General features: G+C 36.5%; 1 protein-coding gene and 1 long non-coding RNA gene across 3 annotated transcripts in view; one reads left to right on the forward strand and one right to left on the reverse strand.

Annotated features, from left to right (window-relative positions):
- LOC102549242 (uncharacterized) overlaps positions 1-26,343 on the reverse strand; it is a 1,084,685-nt gene that overhangs the window by 700,665 nt on the left and 357,677 nt on the right. The window lies entirely within an intron of this gene.
- On the forward strand, positions 6,753-7,667 carry Vom1r107 (vomeronasal 1 receptor 107). Its single transcript, NM_001408829.1, has one exon. It carries the CDS (start codon positions 6,753-6,755, stop codon positions 7,665-7,667), a length of 915 nt encoding a protein of 304 aa, NP_001395758.1.

A 26,343-nucleotide genomic window follows, 5' to 3' on the forward strand; every position in this document is an offset into this window, starting at 1 on the left:
TATAAGGCCTCTATCTCTTGTAGGATTGGTAAAGATCTTTTCCCAATCTGTTGGTTGCCGTTTTGTCCTAACCACAGTGTCCTTTGCCTTACAGAAGCTTTGCAGTTTTATGAGATCCCATTTGTCGATTCTTGATCTTAGAGCATAAGCCACTGGTGTTTTGTTCAGGAAATTTTTTCCAGTGCCCATGTGTTCCAGATGCTTCCTTAGTTTTTCTTCTATTAGTTTGAGTGTGTCTGGTTTGATGTGGAGGTCCTTGATCCACTTGGACTTAAGCTTTGTACAGGGTGATAAGCATGGATCGATCTGCATTCTTCTACATGTTGCCCTCCAGTTGAAACAGCACCATTTGCTGAAAATGCTATCTTTTTTCCATTGGATGGTTTTGGCTCCTTTGTCAAAAATCAAGTGACCATAGGTGTGTGGGTTCATTTCTGGGTCTTCAATTCTATTCCATTGGTCTATCTGTCTGTCTCTGTACCAATACCATGCAGTTTTTATCACTATTGCTCTGTAATACTGCTTGAGTTCAGGGATAGTGATTCCCCCTGAAGTCCTTTTATTGTTGAGGATAGCTTTAGCTATCCTGGGTTTTTTGTTATTCCAGATCAATTTGCAAATTGTTCTGTCTAACTCTTTGAAGAATTGGATTGGTATTTTGATGGGGATTGCATTGAATCTGTAGATTGCTTTTGGTAAAATGGCCAATTTTACTAAATTAATCCTGCCAATCCATGAGCATGGGAGATCTTTCCATCTTCTGAGGTCTTCTTCAATTTCTTTCCTCAGTGTCTTGAAGTTCTTATTGTACAGATCTTTTACTTGCTTGGTTAAAGTCACACCGAGGTACTTTATATTATTTGGGTCTATTATGAAGGGTGTCGTTTCCCTAATTTCTTTCTCGGCTTGTTTCTCTTTTGTATAGAGGAAGGCAACTGATTTTTTTGAGTTAATTTTATACCCAGCCACTTTGCTGAAGTTGTTTATCAGCTTTAGTAGTTCTCTGGTGGAACTTTTGGGATCATTTAAATATACTATCATGTCATCTGCAAATAGTGATATTTTGACTTCTTCTTTTCTGATCTGAATCCCCTTGATCTCCTTTTGTTGTCTGATTGCTCTGGCTAGAACTTCAAGAACTATATTGAATAAGTAGGGAGAGAGTGGGTAGCCTTGTCTAGTCCCTGATTTTAGTGGGATTGCTTCAAGTTTCTCTCCATTTAGTTTAATGTTAGCAACTGGTTTGCTGTATATGGCTTTTACTATGTTTAGGTATGGGCCTTGAATTCCTATTCTTTCCAGGACTTTTATCATGAAGGGGTGTTGAATTTTGTCAAATGCTTTCTCAGCATCTAATGAAATGATCATGTGGTTCTGTTCTTTCAGTTTGTTTATATAATGGATCACGTTGATGGTTTTCCGTATATTAAACCATCCCTGCATGCCTGGGATGAAGCCTACTTGATCATGGTGGATGATTGTTTTGATGTGCTCTTGAATTCGGCTTGCCAGAATTTTATTGAGTATTTTTGCGTCGATATTCATAAGGGAAATTGGTCTGAAGTTCTCTTTCTTTGTTGTGTCTTTGTGTGGTTTAGGTATAATAGTAATTGTGGCTTCGTAGAAGGAATTCGGTAGTGCTCCATCTGTTTCAATTTTGTGGAATAGTTTGGATAATATTGGTATGAGGTCTTCTATGAAGGTTTGATAGAATTCTGCACTAAACTCGTCTGGACCTGGGCTCTTTTTGGTTGGGAGACCTTTAATGACTGCTTCTATTTCCTTAGGAGTTATGGGGTTGTTTAACTGGTTTATCTGTTCCTGATTTAACTTCGATACCTGGTATCTGTCTAGGAAATTGTCCATTTCCTGAAGATTTTCAAGTTTTGTTGAATATAGGTTTTTATAGTAAGATCTGATGATTTTTTGAATTTCCTCTGAATCTGTAGTTATGTCTCCCTTTTCATTTCTGATTTTGTTAATTTGGACGCACTCTCTGTGTCCTCTCGTTAGTCTGGCTAAGGGTTTATCTATCTTGTTGATTTTCTCAAAGAACCAACTTTTGGTTCTGTTGATTCTTTCTATGGTCCTTTTTGTTTCTACTTGGTTGATTTCAGCTCTGAGTTTGATTATTTCCTGCCTTCTACTCCTCCTGGGTGTATTTGCTTCTTTTTGTTCTAGAGCTTTTAGGTGTGCTGTCAAGCTGCTGACATATGCTCTTTCCTGTTTCTTTCTGCAGGCACTCAGCGCTATGAGTTTTCCTCTTAGCACAGCTTTCATTGTGTCCCATAAGTTTGGGTATGTTGTATCTTCATTTTCATTAAATTCTAAAAAGTTTTTAATTTCTTTCTTTATTTCTTCCTTGACCAGGTTATCATTGAGTAGAGCATTGTTCAATTTCCACGTATATGTGGGCATTCTTCCCTTATTGTTATTGAAGACCAGTTTTAGGCCGTGGTGGTCCGATAGCACGCATGGGATTATTTCTATCTTTCTGTACCTGTTGAGGCCCGTTTTTTGACCAATTATATGGTCAATTTTGGAGAAAGTACCCTGAGGAGCTGAGAAGAAGGTATATCCTTTTGCTTTAGGATAGAATGTTCTATAAATATCCGTTAAGTCCATTTGGCTCATGACTTCTCTTAGTCTGTCGACATCACTGTTTAATTTCTGTTTCCATGATCTGTCCATTGATGAGAGTGGTGTGTTGAAATCTCCCACTATTATTGTGTGAGGTGCAATGTGTGCTTTGAGCTTTAGTAAGGTTTCTTTTACGTATGTAGGTGCCCTTGTATTTGGGGCATAGATATTTAGGATTGAGAGTTCATCTTGGTGGATTTTTCCTTTGATGAATATGAAGTGTCCTTCCTTATCTTTTTTGATGACTTTTAGTAGGAAATTGATTTTATTTGATATTAGAATGGCTACTCCAGCTTGCTTCTTCTGACCATTTGCTTGGAAAGTTGTTTTCCAGCCTTTCACTCTGAGCTAGTGTCTGTCTTTGTCTCTGAGGTGTGTTTCCTGTAGGCAGCAGAATGCAGGGTCCTCGTTGTGTATCCAGTTTGTTAATCTATGTCTTTTTATTGGGGAGTTGAGGCCATTGATATTGAGAGATATTAAGGAATAGTGATTATTGCTTCCCGTTATATTCATATTTGGATGTGAGGTTATGTTTGTGTGCTTTCATTCTCTTTGTTTTGTTGCCAAGACGATTAGTTTCTTGCTTCTTCTAGGGTATAGCTTGCCTCCTTATGTTGGGCTTTACCATTTATTATCCTTTGTAGTGCTGGATTTGTGGAAAGATATTGTGTAAATTTGTTTTTGTCATGGAATATCTTGGTTTCTCCATCAATGTTAATTGAGAGTTTTGCTGGATACAGTAACCTGGGCTGGCATTTGTGTTCTCTTAGGGTCTGTATAACATCAGTCCAGGATCTTCTGCCTTCATAGTTTCTGGCGAGAAGTCTGGTGTGATTCTTATAGGTCTCCCTTTATATGTTACTTGACCTTTTTCCCTTACTGCTTTTAATATTCTTTCTTTATTTTGTGCGTTTGGTGTTTTGACAATTATGTGACGGGAGGTGTTTCTTTTCTGGTCCAATCTATTTGGAGTTCTGTAGGCTTCTTGTATGTCTATGGGTATCTCTTTTTTTAGGTTAGGGAAGTTTTCTTCTATGATTTTGTTGAAGATATTTACTGGTCCTTTGAGCTTGGAGTCTTCACTCTCTTCTATACCTATTATCCTTAGGTTTGATCTTCTCATTGAGTCCTGGATTTCCTGTATGTTTTGGACCAGTAGCTTTTTCCGCTTTACAGTATCTTTGACAGTTGAGTCAATGATTTCTATGGACTCTTCTGCTCCTGAGATTCTCTCTTCCATCTCTTGTATTCTGTTGGTGAAGCTTGTATCTACAGCTCCTTGTCTCTTCTTTTGGTTTTCTATATCCAGGGTTGTTTCCATGTGTTCTTTCTTGATTGCTTCTATTTCCATTTTTAATTCCTTCAACTGTTTGATTGTGTTTTCCTGGAATTCTTTCAGGGATTTTTGTGTCTCCTCTCTATGGGCTTCTACTTGTTTATTTATGTTTTCCTGGAATTCTTTCAGGGATTTTTGCGATTCTTTCAGGCATTTTTGCGATTCCTCTCTGTAGGCTTCTACTTGTTCTCTAAGGGAGTTCTTCACGTCTTTCTTGAAGTCCTCCAGCATCATGATCAAAAATGATTTTGGAACTAGATCTTGCTTTTCTGGTGTGTTTGGATATTCCATGTTTGTTTTGATGGGAGAATTGGGCTCCGATGATGCCATGTAGTCTTGGTTTCTGTTGCTTGGGTTCTTGCGCTTGCCTCTCGCCATCAGATTATCTCTAGTGTTACTTTGTTCTGCTATTTCTGACAGTGGCTAGACTGTCCTATAAGCCTGTGTGTCAGGAGTGCTGTAGACCTGTTTTCCTCTCTTTCAGTCAGTCATGGGGACAGAGTGTTCTGCTTTCCGGCGTGTGGTTTTTCCTCTCTACAGGTCTTCAGCTGTTCCTGTGGGCCTGTGTCCTGAGTTCACCATGCAGCTTTCTTGCAGCAGAAAAGTTGGTCTTACCTGTGGTCCCAAGGCTCAAGTTCGCTCGTGGGGTGCTACCCACGGGCTCTCTGCAGCGGCAGCAACCAGGAATACCTGTGCCGTCTCTTTGGGAGCTTCAGTGCACCAGGGTTCCAGATGGTCTTTGGCTTTTTCCTCTGGCGTCTGAGATGTGTGTGCAGAGAGCAGTCTCTTCTGGTTTCCCAGGCTTGTCTGCCTCTCTGAAGGTTCAGCTCTCCCTCCCACGGGATTTGGGTGCAGAGAACTGTTTATCCGGTCTGTTTCCTTCTGGTTCTGGTGGTGTCTCAGGCACAGGGGTCCTGCCGCTCCTGGGCCCTCCCCCATGGGAGCCCAGAGGCCTTATACAGTTTCCTCTTGGGCCAGGGATGTGGGCAGGGGTGGGCAGTGTTGGTGGTCTCGTCCGCTCTGCAGCCTCAGGAGTGCCCACCTGACCAGGCGGTTGGGTCTCTCTCTCACAGGGTCTGGGGGCAGAGAGCTGCTGCGGGCCGGGATCCGCCGTTTTTCTCCAATTCTGTAGGTAATATTTTCATCTGTACTCACATATCCTTAACATACAAAAACTTTTAGTTTTATCCAGTCCTAACTCCTTAATTTTTTGGTGGATTGTCAGTGTTATTGAGTCCTGTTGCCTCGACCAGAATCTTGAATTGTTAATATTTTTCTCCGATATTTTTATTATTCAGCTTTTGAATAATTTACCATTAATTTTTGGCATGGTTAGGGTACATAAATGTCCTGTTTTCTATATGTGAATATGCATTTTATACAAAGTCATTCGAATCAGAAGTTCTAACTACGACATCCTGCTAAAAAAAATTCAAGAAACTATGTTAGTGTATATTCAAATTATTCCTGAGTATTTCTGAGGTTAAGCAGGGCAATTACAGGGAAACTCAGAACCGTCATTTATCTATTTTAGTCAAAGCTGGTCATTCCTCATGTGGCTTTGGATCCTTTTATATCCCATGAACTTTTTAACATTCTAACTGGAACTATGTTACAATTTATCAATTATTTCAGGATAAAACTCTACTAATTTGAATTGCTGCTGCAACACTTAACTTCTCTTTACTGTCCATACAAGGTCCCTTGTTTTGTGATATTCTTAGCAGCTTTAATTGGCACTTTTAATTATGTTCATTTATTTTGATTAATATCTATTTGTACAGTATATAATGATTAGTCATCACAAATTTGAGTTGAATTTCCTTATTGTATTCCATTAATTAATGGTGATGTTGAGCCTTATTTTGTACATATTTTGAACATCTGAGAGGTATAGTTGTATATAGAAAGTTGATCCAGGTGTAGAACCCATCTTTCATTTGTTTTATGTCTCAGTTTTTTCAAATATACTTTCAATATTTTTTATGGGATAGATGGATAAGGCACTGTTTAAAAATGAATACTGCTGTCACCTTGGATTTGAACTCTGTTCCTAGCTCCTATCAGTGCCTCACAGCCATCTCTAAATCTAGCTGTAGCAGATCCCAACATTCTGCCCTTGCTATCTATCATATTCACATGCAACCAACCCCAGCAGAGATACGTAATTAAAAACAAAGTAAATATTTAAAGTCATATCATTATACACTCTGAGAATTAATTCCCTCCTTTCAAATACTATTTTAAATATCTATTGTTTCAGTTAATGAATTTTGAATTCTTTCTCTTGTAAATTTCATAAATAATGGCATATCTTAAAAATTCTCTTGGAAATTTTCTTCAATAATCAACCCTAAATCATTGTAGTTGTTCAAAAACAATGAAAATGTTAGTCATTTGGGGAGCTATTGGTGACAGAGTTTCACCTTTAATACCATTGACTGTCCTGGAACTAACAATGTGGACCAGGTTAGACACAAATTCATATGTTTGTCAACCTCAATATTTTGATTGCTTTGTTACCGATCATGTAGTAACTTTTCCAGTGAAAATGTAAGTCTTCAGTAATCACTTCCAAGACTTTCTATTTAATAATAGAGAATATTTCCTTTAATAAATATCAAAGTTTAAACATTCTTCTTCGGGGGAAAGGTATACAAATTCAATAAAATTATAAATATATTATTTTAGTTAACAGCATGAAGTAATGCAAACTTTTACTGTATTTCTTCTGTCTCACATCAGTAATAGCATTATTTTCTTTATAGGAATCAAAATGGCTTTTGAAAATATTGTACTGGGAATTTTCCTCTTCTCTCAGATTACAGTGGGAATGATTGGCAACTCCTCAATACTAGTTTATTATGTCATTATGAAACTCACTGGAGAACATTTAATGCCTAAAGACCTGATCATAGAGCACTTGACTTTTGCCAATTGCCTGTTTATCATCTCAAAAGGCATTCCACAGACACTGTCAGATTATGGATATAAAAATTTTCTAGATGATATTGGATGTAAATTGATAATATATACATACCGAGTAACCAGGGGGATGTCCCTTTATGCTATGTGCCTGTTGAGTTGCTTCCAAGCAATCACAATTACCCAGAAAAATTCCAGATGGATGATGCTTAAACACAGAGTCACCAAGTACCTTGGTCCCTCCTGCTCATTAAACTGGCTTATGCAATTATTTCTAAACATCTCAGCTGCAGCAAGAGTGTCAGGCCCTCGTTACAACAAAAACACAACTAGCAGGATGATTCATGGGTACTGTTCATGGTTTGCTTCAGGCAATCTTGCAACTGTGCTGTACTTATTCTTATTGTGCTTCTCTGATGGACTGTGTCTCAGTCTCATGGCATATTCAAGTGTCTCCATGGTAAGTATTCTCTACAGACATAAGAAACAAGTCAAACATATCCACAGTGCTCAGCACTTTCTAAAAGTCTCTCCTGAAGACAAAGCCACACAAACTATCCTCATCCTGGTGTGCACATTTGTACTATCTTACTCATTCTCTTCTATTTTGGTAATCTTTACAACCTACTCCACATATCCAATGCTATGGGGGATAAGTGTATTTACATTCCTAGAAATATGCTTTCCCATATTTTGCCCCTTTGTTCTCATCAGCAGCATGAAGTCTAGGTGCAGTATATTTTTACCCTGCTTTGGTAAGAGATAACTTTCTCAAAGAATAAGATGAAACCTGATTGTCTGACATTTTTTATATATTGGCATATGCTATTATCTGTTATACAATGTTAAGATATCAGTTTAAAAATACAAAGCTTTTTATAACTGACTCATATTATGTAGTATCATCAGTAGTTTTTTCTTTTGTAATCTTAGGATATTTTTACAGAAATTATTAGTCAACAATATATATGTATGGTTATAATATTTTATAAAATATTAGTCAAAGTATGGGTGAGCATGAGAAAATACATTGCAGAGACCTGACATTATCTGATTTCTCATGAAATGGTTTCTTTTTGCTTGCATGCGCTCGCGCTCGTGTGTGTGTATGTGTGTGTGTGTGTGTGTGTGTGTGTGTGTGTGTGTGTGTGTGTGTGTAAAACATAATTTTTATTTTTATGGTTTTTTTCATGCATGTGTTTGTATATGACATATATAAAATACATGCACAGTATAGAATATGGCATTACCTCTTTGGACCTCAGTTACTAATAGTTTTGAGCGATTATTCAGTGATGGAAAGAAAACTGGAACCTCTAGCAGATCAGTCAGTGCTATTGTTTACCAAAATTTCTGGCCATCGCTGAACTGTTCTAATAATATTTAAAATGTCTAATTTTGTATATATTTGTGTGCATAATGTAAGTATGAACAGAACATGCATCCCTGCTATCTACAGAGACAAAAAAAGTGTAGTGAGTCCTCTGAAATGTAGTTACAAGCTGTGGTGAGACACTATATGTTTGCTAGGAACTAAACTCAGGTCTTTTGCAAAATCACCAAAAACTATAAAAATGTGAGTCAGATCTAAATCTCCAAGCTGTTGTTTATTGTTTCACATTTTTGGGGTGGAGGGCTATTTATTAAAATTGTACACGAGCCATGGGATTGTTTCACCCCAATTCAAAGAGGGTCTTCTGTCCTCAGTTGAACCTCACTGAAACACCCTAACAGTCATATGGACAATGAAGGCTAACACAAATACAAATAAATACTGACAACTTGACACTCACATATGATATTTATCTGTAATAACCAGTCTTTTAATAAAAGTCTATAACTTGAGGTTAAAGTGGTACAGAGTTCCCAACTTTAAAATTCATAATTAAACATGAGGAGATAAATTAATACATACCATAATGGATAGAACAATCACAAAAGAGAAAAAACAAGCATAGTATAAACACACACACACACACACACACACACACACACATACACAAGCATGTATGCAAATATCCACCTCCTTTACTTATCTGTCTATGTATACTCCCAAATATTTTCCCTCTATTATTTTATATTTCAAATAGTTGAGCATGAACTAGGGTGGGGATGTGGGGAAGGATAACTAACACTAAGAATCCTTGCAAAATCCATAAGGTAGGTCTCTGAATGACTGTCTGTGTAAGGATTTCTTTTGGATTAGGATATGCAGAATATTATGCCCATCTCTGAAGCTATAAAAACCAATATGTGATAAGCCTTCTTTGGATTTTGTTCTGAGTGTTTGGAGATCCACAAAACGATACAATTTCCATTGTTCTGGGTTATGAACCAGAAATTTGTGGCAGGACGCACTTGCTGAGGACAACATATACTTTGAATATAGGAAATGAAAAAACAAAGTTCACAAAAACAAATATGATTTATTCTTGCTATATGTATCCCATACCACCTGAGACACATTCAGGATATTGGTGGAAGGAAGTCATTAACAATCTTCCCCTGCTGTGAACACTATGAACTACAACAATGACTGTCTTAGTAAGAGACTTCCATTGCTACATTGGTAACACAGCAATTATTGTGTTAAGAAGTCACTTTTTGTTTGGATTTGGTACTTCCTGTGTAGTAACAGTTCTCAATGAGTTATAACGATTGGAAAACAATTATTTCTAATGGTCTTAGGAACTGAGTCACTGTTCAGTAGCAAAACTAGATTTGTGATAACAAAAATAAATTTATGGTTGCAGATCCCTAAGACTATGTGATACATATGTTCTGTGATCCACAGATTGAGAACCACTGCTCTACAGGAACCTGGGGTTGAGAATTTGGCATTGTATACATATGTAACATTAAAAAATTTCATCGGGGTTGGGGATTTAGCTCAGTGGTAGAGCGCTTGCCTAGGAAGCGCAAGGCCCTGGGTTCGGTCCCCAGCTCTGGAAAAAAAAAAAAAAGAACCAAAAACAAAAAATTTCATCAACATACTATATTTTAAAGTACTCCTATAACCATAATCTGCTATTAAGTCTATACTGGAAAACATGTGTATATTATAAACCATTTGAAAGGAATTTTAACTAACCCCAAATAAGGGGCTATACATTTATCTATCCATACAAATTAGTTTATAAATATGGCATGGTCTACAGCACAGTTTATAAAGAATGTGTGACAACTGTACAGTAAAAATTAATCTATCTTTTAGAAAAAATGGCTTGAAGAAAGAAAGAGAAAGAATATTCAACATATCTTTTTCCTTCGTGACAAGCAACATAGTTGTTCTTCAGAGTTAAAAGAAATCCTCAAGGATGTCTGGAAATTGGGAAACGCTCTCAGTTCTTCCACATTCATCAGTGACATGTAACAAACTTCATGGGCTTAGCTTTGTTTCTTAGTTCTCTCTTTATTCTTCTTGTGACTCTGAACTCATAGAGATGGTTTCTTCCCATTTACTCCTAAATACTTGATTCCTTTTGTTCCTATGATTCAGTCATATTTACACTGACAAATAATTGGTAGAAAGTAATTTAAAAGTTTCTCAGTCCCTTATGTGGACAATGTTGTGAATACACATTTGAGTTAAAAAGCATGCGTGTCAACGAATAACATTGCACAGAAACAGGAAAGTTCAGAGGCAAACAGGGCCTTGCAGTGAGTGAGGAGCATGACAGATGGAGTATTACAGCATAGTGGTCTTAGAATTGTCATTTATCTCCCATGAATTCTGATCCTGTGTTCTCACACATGACTCATTCCATAGTTTTGAAACTTCTGATTTCCACAGTTTGGAATCCCCAACGCTCCAGTGAACAAGTTTTGACAATTATCAGGGGAATGAGAAAAAAGGGCTCTACACCCAAGAACAGTCTGAAACATAATATAAAAGACAGAGGGTGAACCAGGCTGATATCTCTCCAGAGAAAAAGTGGATTATTTTTCTTATTATTAAACATAGTGGTTGACAGATATTATATGAAGATTGTGGTCTGACTACAAATTACAATGTTTTGACTAAAGTGAGTAGATTCATGTTCTGTCTTTTTTTTTACTTTCTTTTCTATTTTTTGCATTTTAATTAAGAATTTCATGACTGACCCCCAAGTTCAATAATGACTTCTTTTTTCAAGTCAGTACCATATATGTTTATATATTTTAGTCCCATTCCAGAAAATATATGATTACCCTGAAGGATTACATACATGTTTACCCTGAAGGATTAAGCCCAATTCCCTAAGTTTGGGAATATAGTAATGGTTATTTTTACAAATTGTAGAAACATTGTCATTTAAATGATAACTTGGGAATGGTCACAATTTTGAACAGGAAGGAAATAGTTGGAATTAACTGTGTAGTTAAAATCTTAATTGGGAGAAACCTTTATTACTGATGGAAAGTTGAAATTATAATTTCTTACATTGGTACAGAATTTATTCTAACCCAGATTTAAGGTTTTCATTGGTACAAATTTCTTATATTGATACAAAATTTGGGATGTTGTTAGATAGGAATTGTGTCTATGCAACTCATTTAAGAGTACAAAGTTGACATTCCAATTTCTACCTGTGCTGGGAGCAGAGTCTCAATTCTAGGTCCAAAACCACACAGCTGACACCACAGTTGCAGCTTGAATCCCCAGGTATTCTGACACATCAGGGATCATGGGTGAGACACTAAATCCCACCCCAATACCTGATGTAACCAGGATCCCTGAAACACTGGGACACAAATACTCTGCCCAGCCAGAGACATGCACACATAACAGTTCAAAACTGTGCCTGGAGAAGAGCCTCTGTTCTGGGTCCCCACCAATTCAACCCACACACCAATTGCAGCTAAACCCCACAAGGATTCTGACACACTCAGCATTAAAGAATCACAGGCTCAAGTCAGAGACTAAAAGGCAAGATAACACCAGAGATAACCAGATGGCAAGAGGCAAGCATAAGAACAGAAGCAAGAGAAACCAATTTGTCTTACCAATATCAGATGCCAGTTCTTCCACCACAGCAAATTCTGAATACCCTTACATAACTATAAAGCAAAATTCAGATCTAAATTCCCATTTCATGATGATGATAGAGAACTTTAACAAAAACAAAAATAATTGCCTGAAAGAAACACCGAACACAAGCAAACAAGTGGAAGCCCATAAAGAGGAAATGCATAAATCCTTAAAGAAATACACAAGACCACAATCAAACAAGTGAAGCAATTGTAATACCATCCAGGATCTGAAGATGGAAATAGATAGAAACATTAAAGAAAACACAAAGGGAGACAGCCCTGGTACATCACCAACAGAATACAAGATTGAAGAGAGAATATGAGGGTCTACCATAGAAAGCATTGACACAATAGTCAAAGAAAATTCAAAAAGCAAAAAGCTCCTAACACCACCCCCCAAAAAAGCAGGAAATCCAGGACATAAGAAGAACAAACCTAACAATAATAGGTACAAAAGAGAATAAAGATTCGCAACTTAAAGGGTCACTAAATATCTTCAACAAAATTATAGAAAAAAACTTCCCTAACCTAAAGAAAGAGATGTCCATGTACATATAAGAAACCTACAGAACTCTAAACAGATTCAACTAGAAAAGAAATTCCTCCTGTCACATGATCGTCAAAACACCAAATGTACAAAACAAAACAAAACAAAATAATATTAAAAGCATTGATAGAAAAATGTCAAGTAACATGTAAAGGCAGAAATATCAGAATCACACCAGACTTCTCAGTAGTGACTATGAAAGCTAGAAGATCCTGGTCAGATGTCGTACAGACCCTAAGAGAACATAAATGCCAGACCAGGCTGCTATATCCAGCAAAATTCTCAACATAGAAAAAACAAGATATTCCATGACAAAACCAAATCTACAAAATATCTTTCTACAAATCCTGCCCTAGGAAGGATAATAGATTGAAAACTCCAACACAAGGAAGAAAAAGAAAAAAAATCTTCCTGCAACAAACCCAAAAGAAGATAGCAACACAAATATAATTCCAACTGTAACAACAAAAAATAACAGAAAACAATCACTATTCCTTAATATCTATTAACATCAACGAACTCAATTCCCCAATAAAGAGACATAGACTAAAAGAATGGATACATAAACAGGATCCAGCATTTTGCTGCATACAGGAAACACACCTCAGTGACAAAAACAGATACTAACAGAGTAAAAGGCTGGAAAACAATTTTCTAAGCAAATGGTCCTAAGAAACACTCTGAAATAGTCATTCTCATAGCAAATAATACTGACTTTCAGTCTAAAGTTATGAAAAAAGATAAGGAAGTGGACTTCATATACATTAAAGGAAAAACTACCAAAATGAACACTCAATTCTGACTACGCTACAAATGGAAGGGCACCAAAATTCATAAAAGAAACCTTATTAAAGCTCAAAATATACATTGCACCTCACAGAATAGTAGTGGGAGACTTCAATATCCCACTCTCATCAATGTACAGATCATGGAAGCAGAAACTAAAGAGAGACAAAGAGAAACTAACAGAAGTTATGAGCCAAATGGATTTAACATATATCTATAGAACATTTCATCCTAAGTCAATAAAATATAACTTCTTCTTAGCACCTCATGGTAACTTTGCCAAGACTGATCATATAAAGTGTCACAAAACAAGACTCCACAAATACAAGAAGAAGGCCTTGAACAGTCCCCGAGGACAACTTTTTCTGAAGATGTCCCTATGAAGCTTCCAGGGTTCCTCTCCAAGCATGAGCAGCCTACTGCTGAGATAGTACTTTACCACATACATGAGGCTAACACCCAATGAGAAAGTCATCAAGAGAGATTCCACACAGATCAAACCATACAACTGTGATGAGTATCCTAGAACCTTCAAATATTCCTGTAACCTTTCATCTCACCAAATAGCACTCCAGAATAAGAGGTTATTTATCTGTCCTACCTATCAAAAAGTAATCAATGAAATCCCAGGCCTCCAACTTCATGAGGTCATACATGAGACAGAAAAGCCTTTCAATATGCAGCACATACAAGAGGTCCTTCAGTCACATGACCAACCTGAAGGCTCTTGAGAGGTTTCACACAGGAAAGAAGTCTTAACCTGTTTCCTATGTAACCATGGGTTTGGTCAATCATCCACATACCACTTGCAACTGAGGAATTACCAAAACCTGAGTGAAATGTGGAACTTCCTCAGCAATGGCTAGCCCTCCAACTGAGGGCCTTTCCTAACCTCTGGATATGGTCTCTACAGGTCCTCCCTCCCCTTTTTGGAGTATTTCAGCTAATGTCATCCCTGTTAGGTCCTAGGACCCTCTTGCTTTTCTGGAGTCTCAAACTTGCTGGTGGCTACTCTCAGTTCTCTATTTTCCATTGCTACACATCTCTGTTCAAATACATGACCCTCTATATACCATCCAAGTCCCCTTTGATGCCTGATCCTGCCTCCCTTTTCCCCCTCCTCTCTTCCTCTGACATCCCTCCCATCCTCTACCTCCTGTGAGTATTTTGTTCCTCCTTCTAAGAAGAACTGAAGCATCCAGCTTGCCATTCTTAAGAAGCATGACATTTTGTTGGCTAAACATGTGTAAAGCCACTAAGCCATGTGCACTACCCTCAATTCTGTTTATTGGATCTGTTTCTCCACTTTTAGATTGATTTGTTCAGATATCTCATTTTCAGTTTTACTTTCATTTGCCCATTACATGAAAGAGGGAGAATTATATTTATTTTTATTCGTATGAAACTTAACTCTGTTTTAAGTCTTCTCTGATTTACTTTTAGCCTATTGTCCAATACAGTATTTGTAACCTTTCTCTACATATTACAGAAATTATCACTTGGTGACAAGCTCCAAAATGTCTGAGAATTGTAGTTATCCTGGTTACTAATTTGTCTTATCATATCAATGAGTGTTTTTTCTGACAAAATGAAATTTAGGTGTAAACATTTTCCAAAGAAAGAGGCTTGCTAAATTCTACATTTAAACTGGCCTATATTTTTCATTAAAAATGCTATGTTTCTTTTGCCATAAAAGGTAGCTTTGTGATTATTAGGAAAAAAATGTGATAGGTGCTAAGAAGTGAGACAATATTTTTACCTGGGAATAAATAATTTAGATGTCCTCATGTGCCTATATGTATACAGACGGCAAAAATTCGGTGCTGTAGGTTAGGAAAAATAGAAGACATGAAGCTGAGAGAGTTTGAGAAGTGGAATGAATCTAGAGAACTTAAGAGGATATGTAAAGGAGTGAAGAGTATCAAAGTACATTTATGCATATGTGACATTCTCAAAGAACTAATAAAAATGCTGTTTTTCAAAACAACACCAATAATAATAAAGTTGTCTTCAGTTTGTAAAGACAAACATTTCATGTATGAGCCATTCTCAGTTGAAAAATTCAGAGAAAATAATCTTAAATAAGAGGTCAAACATTAACTTATAATTAATTTATACGTGGAATGGAATAAACTGTAATTCAAAAAGAAAAAATGACAATTGCAGAGGAAAATTAATCTATCTTTTAGGAAATATGGTCTGAACAAAGGGAGAGAAAAGTCATTCACTGTAACTCCTTCCTTCAGGCTTATTAATTCTATTTCTATTCAGAGTCTAAACATATATCTGAGGATGTCTAGGCATTGGAAATAGGTTGTAATTGTTATATATTCATGAACCTCATACCTTTTTGTGCCTTCTACTTCCCTCCTTGTAACACTCTGGGTTCACAGAGATCTTTAATTCCTAGTTATTCCTAATTGCTTCATTGTATTTGCTACTGTGTTGTGGACACTTTTGTACTGACATATAATTGTTGGAAAGTCATTTGAAAGTTTTCTAAGCCCTTGATGTAAACGGTGTTGTGGGTCTATAGTTTATTAGAAGATCACTTCTGTAGTAGAAAATGGGACATGGGAATAATATATCTACACCTCAGGGGCCAGAGTCTAATCTCAACACAAGACAGACTCAGCTTTTCAGCTCAGCACTTGTTCTTGTGCCAATATATAATATGCAGGTGAGAATTGCTTTCATGTCGAGATATATACTAATAAACTTTAAACTCACCTAGGTATAGGGGTATTGACCATAATGCTATGACTGGAATTGAGACTTGAAATGATTTTAGCAGGAATTGGAAGATGTTTATTGCTTTGGGCAGAAAAGTTTGTGTTCAACCCTTCATATAGAAATATGATTACTTCCACAAGATCCCAAAGGCTATCCTTGGTAACTTCTTTTAAGTGGGATTCTTCTCTTAATTTCTTCAACCTAACTTCTTTCCATGCATTCCTTCCTCCCCACCTCATTAAATTTTTATTCTAATTTTGATATGATTTTGTGAAATTTCCAGCCCTAAGCAAGGAGCAAGAGATAGCAATAAAGACAGGTAAAATCAGTATTATTCAAAAGAGTAACACCAAGAGTATCAATGTCATTGAGGTCAGGCCTCATACTCATAAATAGTTGGCCAACACTTTTCAGACAGACTCATTTTTAGTGGTATTTTTCTCTTTTTTCATGTCTCTATAGTTTCTCTTACTGGGAGGGTAGGGGTGGGATAGGAGTGTTGTGGAAGAGAAACATGGAAGGGGGATAATACTAGAAATGTAAAAAAATAAAATATTCAATTTAAAAAACAAAGGAAGATGAATATAAAGTCCAATTTGTGTGGAGTAAGGCAAGATCTGAGAGGAGTTGATGAATGGGAAAGAATCTACTCTGATATACTATATAAAATTGTCAAAGAATAAATAAAATGCTTGAAAAATATTAGGAAGAAACATAGATATTACAGATCCAGCCCCAACATGTATTCAATAATCCAAAATATTATACAAAAAAGATTTTTATACTTCACCAAAGGCTTGTACAAAGTCAATTTGAAAACACATGTTTTATAAATGGAGAATAAATTACAAGTGTGTGTCTTTTTTTCTCTTGGACAGCTGCATCAGATTTGATCTGAAAAACAAGTTTGTGTTGAAATTTTTTCTCAAGTTAGTTGAAAAACTTTCTGGCACATTAAGTGTTAAATTGCTTATGCAAATGAATACCAGGAGAAGAAGTAGCTATTATTGTTCTGCACTACACAATTAGTCATAACCATAAGGTTTTTATAGATTGTAATCCAAGGTTTAAGGCTGAACATTGATTAATATGATTCTGCTGTGCTGTGAATCTGAGAAACACATGAAATCAGGATTATAAAGCAACAAGAAAGAGGACTGTAGTAGCATTCAGACTATTAATTTTTATCTCTTTTGTAAGAGTCAGAAGGAAGAATGTCCCTTTAAACAATATGCCTATTGTGTTGCTTCCTAAAATTGCATTGAGCTTAAGTAACTCCGTGTAAGTGATACTTAAGCATAGAAGCACCAAGTAATTCCAATTTGTACTATCAGGAAAAGCAGGTTAAAGAAAAGAAGTTCTGTGCAGATAGAGCGTTGAGTTTAGGCTGTTTAGTGGATTCACTTTCAGTTCATTTCTACTGATAAATTATTACTAAAACAGAAAAGGAGGAAGTGTGCATGAACATGGATCAGAATACCTAAGATTTAAAACTCAAATGGCAGCACATACTGGTTAGGATGTGGTGAATGGAGAACACTCCTCAATAGCTGGTGGGATTGCAAAGTGGTACACCCACTCTGGAAATAAATTTAGCTGTTCCTCAGAAATTTGGAAATAGTTCTACCTAAAAATCCAGTTATACATCTCCTGAGCATAGATCCAAAAGATGCCCCACAATATCACAAGGACTTATGTTCCACTATGTTCATGGCAGCCGTATTCTTAATAGCTGAAAACTAGAACCAACCCAAATGTTCCTCGACTGAAGAATGGATACAGAATATGTGCTTCATTTACACAACTGAATGCTACTCAGCTATTAAAAACAAAGACATCATGGATTGTGCAGGCAAACAGGTGAAAATAGAATATTATCCTGAGTGAATGAACCCAGGCCCAAAGAATGTGCATGGTATGGACTCACTGATAACGGATAGTAGCCAAAAAGTACTGAACTCTCATGATACATCCCACAGACTGAAAGAAGTTAAAGAAGAAGGAATGCCAAAGTTAGGATGCTTCAGTCTCACATAGAAAGGAGAACAAAATAGTCATGAGAGGCAGAGGGAGGAAGGGACATGGGTGGGAGAGAGGAAGGTAAGGGAGGAAAGGGGCAGAATCAGGTATGGGAGAGACAGGAGAGAAGCCCAGAGGACCAAGAGAATGAATGGAAATATGCATGTGCTAGGGGTAGTTAGTTGGGGAAACCTCTATAAGATCTGAGACCTGAAATGGGAGAGGCTCACAGAACTAAACATGTATGAACTTAGGCAACATACCCAATAGTGGATATTGAAAAGGCCACTCTAGGAAATAGACAGCCCACCCAACTCCCTACAGTAGAGGGATACCAAACACTCTTCAATTTTTTTTCTACCAAAATTTAATCCTTCAAAACCAAATAAATAAATAAATAAATAAATAAATAAATAAATAAATAAACAAATAAATTCAAGGACAAAAAACGAAGTAAAGAGTGGCTGTCCATTTACTGGTCCCACTCGGGATCCATCTCATGGGCAGGCACCAGTTCCCCCAGACACTATTACTGAAGCTATGTTGCACTTGCAGACAGGAGCCTACATGACTGTCCTCTTAGAAGCTCAACCTGCAGCTCACTGAGACAGATGTAGATACTCACAGCCAAGCATTGGACTGAGGCCATGGTTCCAGATGGAAGAGATAGGGGAAGGACTGAACTAAGGCAATGGCAACCCCATAGAACAACCAAATGTGAACTAACCTGGACACTTGGGAGCTGCCAGAGAATCAGACCTCAAGCAAAGAGTATACACAGGCTAGTCCAAGGTCCCTGACCCATGTGTAACAGAGGACTATCTAAGCTGGTCTCAGAGGGAGAGGATCTGCTTAATATGTAGACATGATGCCTCATAAAAGGGAATTCCTGGTGGGGTGTGCACCCTCCTAGAAATGAAGGAATGAAAGGAAGGGGTATGTGAGGAAGAGGTTTGTACATCTAGAACCAAAGAATTACAAAATATTTTCCTATGCAGTTTGCAGTCCTTGCAGCCAGGGAAAGCTTGCATACTCTAGACTATATAGAAGCTTCTTGGCAAACCGAAATAATTCTTATTTCCTTATGGAAACATTTTACAGTGTTTTGAAATTTGCTTGTTTGTTTGTTTGTTTTGCATAATATGAATGTTTTTGCCAGCTTGTAAGTATGTCATTGTTAATGTGTTGGTTGTTGGGATTTACTCATTAAACCATACTTAACAGCAAAGTCTTGAATGTTCACTGCATCTCTATAACATGCTAGGGCATGACTTAGCATTGGACATTTCTTTCGCCTATGCTTCTTCAAGGAACACACTGAGCACTCCAAGGAAGCACTCATGGGAAAGGTTTCTTTGCAACATATTGTAATTGATTTCTTCCATACATGTGTGCAATTGGTTCTTTTATTTCAAGATAGTATTAAGTGAAAGTGACCTACAAGTACTTTTCAATCCTTATGGTAGATGGGGCTACAGACACTCAGTGGTTCTGAAAAGTAACAGTTGCTCCATAGGGAAAAAGCAGAAAAAATCATAAATTTACTTTCAAAGGATTGGAAAACAGAGAGGAAGGCTACAGCACTCCGTGGAATGCTACTGAAGTAAACAGTGCTGGTAATACTCCTGGAAATAAGTGGACTCCCTCCTTATCATCCAGAATGTGCAACAACATGAGACTGAATAAAAATGTGATTTTTAGGAAGTTCCTCAGAATGTCAGAAGATTGAGTCAAGCCATTTCCAGTTCCCAGTTACTGAGCCGAGGGCAACTTTTTCTGAAGATATCCCTGAGAATGAACCAAAGTTGTTTTCTAGACCAAAGAAGCCTATCTCTGAGTCTCTCGCTGTTTGCTAGACTTAGTGATGCAATTTCCACATGTGAGCATCACAAAGAGAGACTCCATTGAGTCACCAAACTACACAAATATAAGCAATGTCCCAGAGCTTTCAAATATTCTTGTAACCACTGTGCTTCAGAGAACACACAGAAAGGAGAGGACACTTCTCTCTTTCTCTTTCTCTTTCTCTCTCTCTCTCTCTCTCTCTCTCTCTCTCTCTCTCTCTCTCTCTCTCTCTCTCTCTCTCTCAATTTCATAAAGACTTCTTTCAAGTCTCAGGACCCTGAGATATAGAAGTGCCATCAGAAACCCTATCTGCAATTACAAGTGTTATCAGCTGCCATGTTCATACTTAACCTAGGGCACCTGAAAATTTCATAAAGGTGCTTAATGGATCTGGGTTTTAACCTGTTCTTTAGATCCAAACTCAGTCCTTCATATTTCTATATCAATACCTTTAGCCACTGTCATGTTTTCCCATACATGAGTACTTATTAAAATGCAAAATGAAACTTATTTGAGAGGACAATGAGATCCAATTTGGAAGACACAAACATCAGAAACTCACAGTATTAAAGAGGGACTTCTTATACTACTGTGTGTAAATCCTTTAACCTTGGGGACCATTCAGGTGGAATTCAGTTTCTCACATTAGATAGCAAGGGCTATTACACTCTGAGCAACTTTAGTGGCCCCATTCAGACTCTTGAAATGTACTCCAAGTACTAGCATGTAAATATGATGTGATAATGGCTGGTAATGGAAGCTGTTCAATGCAATGTTATCTTCATAGCAATATCAAAGGGACAAATGCTTTCTGATAATTGATTCCACAATGACAGCAGGAAGGGAAGGAAGCTAACATGTAGACTCACATAAACAGGTTAGAGAAAAGGAATTCTGTACAAAGGTATGTAATGGGTTAATGATAGTTGTTTTCATTGTCATTTCACATCTACTGTTAGACTTTTACTAAACAGGTGGAGAGGTGGTGTCTATGTAGAAAGGCTTGAATAATAGTAGAGGGGAAATCTTGAAGTCTTCTCGATGACTTTCTTGAAAGCTAAAACCTGTCAATTATGAACCTATGCAGTATGAAACTATGTAGCCTATAGGAGAAGGTTGCACTTTATAGACCAATTATTTTCAATGATTGACCCATTTCCCCATGTGGGTTACATATCAGATATCCTGCACATCAGATATTTACATTTCACTTTCTTACTGCAACAAAATTTAAGTTATAAAGCAGCAACTAAGATGTTTTTATGCCTGGGGTCACCACAGCATGAAGCACTACATTAAAGATTCACAGCTTTAGGAAGGTTGAGAAGTAGTATTCTAGATTATCATCACATGTTTTACAATTTTTACACCACATTATATGTGCGTGTTGGCAAACAGAAGGAACAATTTTTTTCTTTTGTAAATTTGTGATATATTTTATTTTGTCTTGTGTTTTGCAGGGAATGACCCTATAGAAAATCTTTTTTTAATTTTTAAATCATACTGCATAAGCAGTTCAAAATTCTACAATCAACTATACTCAGCAAAGACAGATCAAAGAACAATCTTCATGTACTTGTCTTGGAAATATTGTCACTGCTCTATAGATTTGGTAAACCATCTGTCACTAGAGTGAGAATCTCAAATTCCAATATGTAGTGATACTTATTGAAATATGTTCCTTCAGTATGCATGACTATATGCATCTAGGTTAAATTAATGCAAAGTTCACAGCAGCCCCCTTGATGATAGTTCCCACTGAGAGTATCTACCCATTTATTGTCAATATAAATTCTTTAATACACATACATTGGAGTTCTCCACAATAAAAAGGGCAACAAAGTTTAGCAGAAACAACATGCTTAAATCATTTCCAGTGACCTGAAGCATTTAATGGAAACAGACCTATGACTTCTACCTTGTCCCTTACTTTGTAATACTTGTAGGTTTTTATTGAAAATGTGTACATGATCACTTTGAGGTACTATTGAAAGGAAGGTTTTTATTGCAGACATGAGGGATAGAACACCCAGAGACATCAGGAAGATTTCAAAGCAGGCATAGAAAGTATTTTCATAGACATTAACAGTAGTTTGAATGGGCCATAAGAAGAGATGGAAGGGGGTAGAGTGAGAGAAGAAAGGAGGGAAGAAAAAGTGCACCAAGGAAACTATGAAGACAAAATGTCTAGAGAAGAAATAAGCAAGAATGACACACAAAGTTTGAAATACTCCATTTTTCTCAAATATTTGATAAAATAGGGTTTCAGCCAAAAGTTACAAATATAGATGAGAAAGGACACGTATCAGAGGAAAAATTCACCAAGAGAACACCTCAATTCTGAACACATTTTCCTTAAATGCAAGAGCATCTACGTTTTTAAAAAGGAACACTACTGAAGTTGAAATCACACACTGCTTCCAAGACATTAATAATGGGAGACTTCAAAACTCTGCTCTCACCAACTGGAAAGCCATTGAGACAGAAACTAAACAGAGAAATAATGGAACTAACAAAGGGTATTTATTACTAGATCTTAGAAATATTTATAGAACTTTTCACTCAAAAACAAAAGAATTTATTTTCTCTCAACACCTCATAGAGCATTCTACAAAATTGATCATATATTCAGTCAGAGAGCAAACCTCAACAGATGCAAGAAGACTGAAATAACCTATGCATCTTTTCAGATCACCATGGATTAAAACTGGACTTAAACAATATTAGAAAAGACAGAATGTCTACATTCTCATTGAAACTGAACAACTCTCTATTCAGTGACCACTGAAAGATTTCTTCATGGATAAAATAGGGAAAGAAATTAATGACTTTTTAAAATGTAGTGAAAATGAAGGCATAATGTACTCAAACGTATGCAATACAATAAAAATCTTATGAAGAGGAAATTTAATAGCACTAACTGCCTTCATAATGAAACTAGAGAAATCTTATACTACCAATTTTAACAGTATATCTAGAACGAAAGGAAGCAAACACAACCAAGAGAAATAGATGTTAAGAAATAATGCAATTTGGTATTGAAATCAATAAATTGAAAACAAAGAAAATATTTCCAAGTATCAACAAAACCAATATACGTTTTTGGGTTTGTTTTTTTTTTTTTTTGAGAAAATCAGCATTATAGAAAAGCCTAATACAAATTAACTAAAAGACAGAGAGTGAATATCAGAATTAACAAAATCAGAAATGAAAAGAAGATATAACAACAGACAACAAAGAAACCTAAAGAATCATTAGGTATAACTTCAAAAGCCTGTACTCCACAAATTGGATAATGTAAATAAAACAGTTGCTTTTCTTGTTAGATTCCCCTTACCTAAGTTAAATTAAGTTGAGGTAAACAGTTTAAACAGCCCTCAAGGGAATAGAAGTAGTCAGTGAAAATCTCCCGACCAATTAAAATCAAGAGCCACATAGTTTTATGGCAAAAGTCTCTCAAAGTGTCAAAAAATAGATCTAATACTTATCAAACTACTGCATTAAATAGAAACAGAAGAAAGATTGCCAAATTCATTTTATGTGCCCATAGTTACCCTGATATTTAATCACACAAAGACTCAACAAAGAAAGTATTTCAGACCAATTTTCCTTAGTAATATTGATGCAAAGATACTCATAAGCTGAATTTGAGACCACATCAAATATGTCAACCACCATGAAAATGATCATCTAATATCATATTACATGGAAAGAAACATAAAGCAATTTCAGTAAAATCTGATAAAGGACAAAGTTATTCACTCTCTCCATGTCTCTTAACTATAGTATTATAAGTTCTATACTGAACAATAAGACTACTAAAACATGAAGTTGATATAAATTAGAACCAAAGAAGCCAAGCTATATATACTTGACCCTGAAAAGTCGACCAGAGAATTTCTAGAGCTGATAAACACTTTCAGTAGATGTTAACTGAAAAATTATTAGCCCTTCTTTATACAAATGATAAGTTGGCTGAGAAAGAAACCATGTAAACAACACATTTCACAATAGCCACAAATACTATAATATCTTGGTGTAAATCGAAACAAGCAAGTGAAAGATCATTCTGACAAAATTTCAAATCTCTGAAGAAAGATGTCCCATGCTCAAGGTTCGATAGGTTTAACATAATAAAAATGGACATCTTACCAAACACATTGGAGACAAATTCCTAAACAGTATACCAATAACTCAGGCACTCATATCAATAATTAATAAATGAGAATTCATGACACTGAAAAATTCTTTAAGGCAAAGTATACCATCAATAGGACAAAATGGCATCCTACAAATTAGAAAAATATCTATACCAACCCTATATCCAACAGAGGGCTAATATACAAAATGAATAGAGAACTCGGTATGTCATATAACAACAAAACATAAGACAGTTTAAAAAAATAGGTACAGAGCTAAACAGAATTCTCAACAGAGAAATCTTTAATGGCATAAAAAATGTTAAAGAAATGTTCCAAATCCCTAGGCATCAGGGAAACTCAAATCAAAATGACTCTGAGATTCCCCTTTATACTCAGCAGAATGGCTAAGATCAAAAGACACACAGAGTCAAGTAACATTGGGAATATGCAGGCTCATAGATACTATGCCAACAACAAGGGAGCATACAAGAACTAGACCTAGACACCTTATATATTAGTACAAATATGCAACTTTAACTTTATATGGATCCTCTAACATGTGGAACAGGATCTGTCAAAGTCTATGTCTCCGTCCATGGATCCCTCCTCTTCCCCCATACCTGGACCGCATGGCTGGGTCTCATTGGGAGAGGATGTACCTAGTACTTCTGGAACTAGATGTCACACGGTGGGGTGGAAAACAAGTGGAGCAGCACTTTTCTGAAGAAAAGGGGAAGGAGAAATGGGGTAGGAATTTATAAGCATTAGAATGGGAAGATGGGAGAAGGGGGCTGTCAACAGAATGTAAACTTAATGTTTTGTTTAAAAAAGAATAAGCTACTGTTGTTTTAATCTACTAAAAACAAACAAACAAAAACAGCAACAATAAAAACATAAACACAAAAACTCCCATGACAGCACATGGTGGCAAGGATATATAGCCAGATTATCACTGCTGCATTGATAGTAGAAGAGCAAACTTGTACAACTACTCTGGAAATCCATTTGGTGGTTTCTCAGAAAACTAGAAATAGTTCTACCTCAAGACCCAGTTATACCACTGCTGGGAAAATACCTAATAGGTGGTCCATAGTATCACAAGGAAATGTATTTCACTATGTTGATAGCAGCCTTATTCATAATAGCCAGAAACTGGAAAGAACACAGATGTCCCTAAATCAGATTAAAAAATGTGTTTCATTTTCACAATAGGATACTACACAACTATTAAAAACAAGGACACCATGAAATATATTGGCAAATGGATGAAAACAGAGAATATTATCTTACATGAGGTAAACCAGACACAAATGACATGCATATGTACTCACTATTAAGTGGTTATTAGCCATAAAGTACACAATACACATGCTACACCCACAGCTCTCTGCACACAAATCCCTCTAAAAGAGAGCTGGTCTCCCAAGAGTGCTAGCACACCTGAAAGCAAAGGTTAGACCAACACTTCTGCTCAAATACCTTGCCCAAGAGGAATTGGCCCAGAGCACTCAGGACACAGGAACTGAGGAGAAATCTGGGACAGAATACTTCTGGTATCTGTCTGCAAATAGAGATAACCCTGTCTCGCAGCTCTCTGTATGCATATCCTGCAGGGAGAGAGCTGGTATCCTAGAAGTACTGACACACAGCTTTACAGCTGGGCCAAATCACTGTCAGAGACAATAAGAACAGCTAACACTAGAGATAAAAGTATGGCAAGAGGCCAAGTGCAAGAACATAAGAAACATAAAACAAGGCCAGTTCGTATCATCAGAACCCGTTTCTCCCAGCACAGCAAGTCCTGGATACACCAACAAACAAGAAAAGCAAGATTCTGATTTAAAATCTCATCTCATGATGATGTTAGAAGAATTTATGAATGACATAAATAAATTCCTTAAAAAAATGCAGGACTCCATGACAAAACCAAATTTACACAATATCCTTCTATAAATCCAGCCCTACAAAGGATAATAAATGGTAAAGCCCAACATAAGGAGGGAAGCTACACCCTAGAAAAAGCAAGAAACTAATCGTCTTAGCAACAAAACAAAGAGAAGGAAAGCACACAAACATAATCTCACATCCAAATATGGATATAACAGGAAGCAGCAATTACTATACCTTAATATCTCTCAACATCAATGGACTCAATTCCCCAATAAAAATACATAGATTAACAAACTGGATATGGAATGAGGACCTGCATTCTGCTACAGGAAACAAAACTCAGAGAAAAAGAAAGACACAACTTAAGAATGAAATACGGGAAAACAAATTTCCAAGCATATGGTCTGAAAAAGCAAACTGGAGTAGCCATTCTAATATCAAATAAAATCAATTTTCAACCAAAAGTC

Source organism: Rattus norvegicus, chromosome 7 (genome assembly GCF_021556685.1).
Source record: "Rattus norvegicus strain SHRSP/BbbUtx chromosome 7, alternate assembly SHRSP_T2T, whole genome shotgun sequence".
Classification (NCBI taxonomy): Eukaryota; Metazoa; Chordata; class Mammalia; order Rodentia; family Muridae; genus Rattus; species Rattus norvegicus.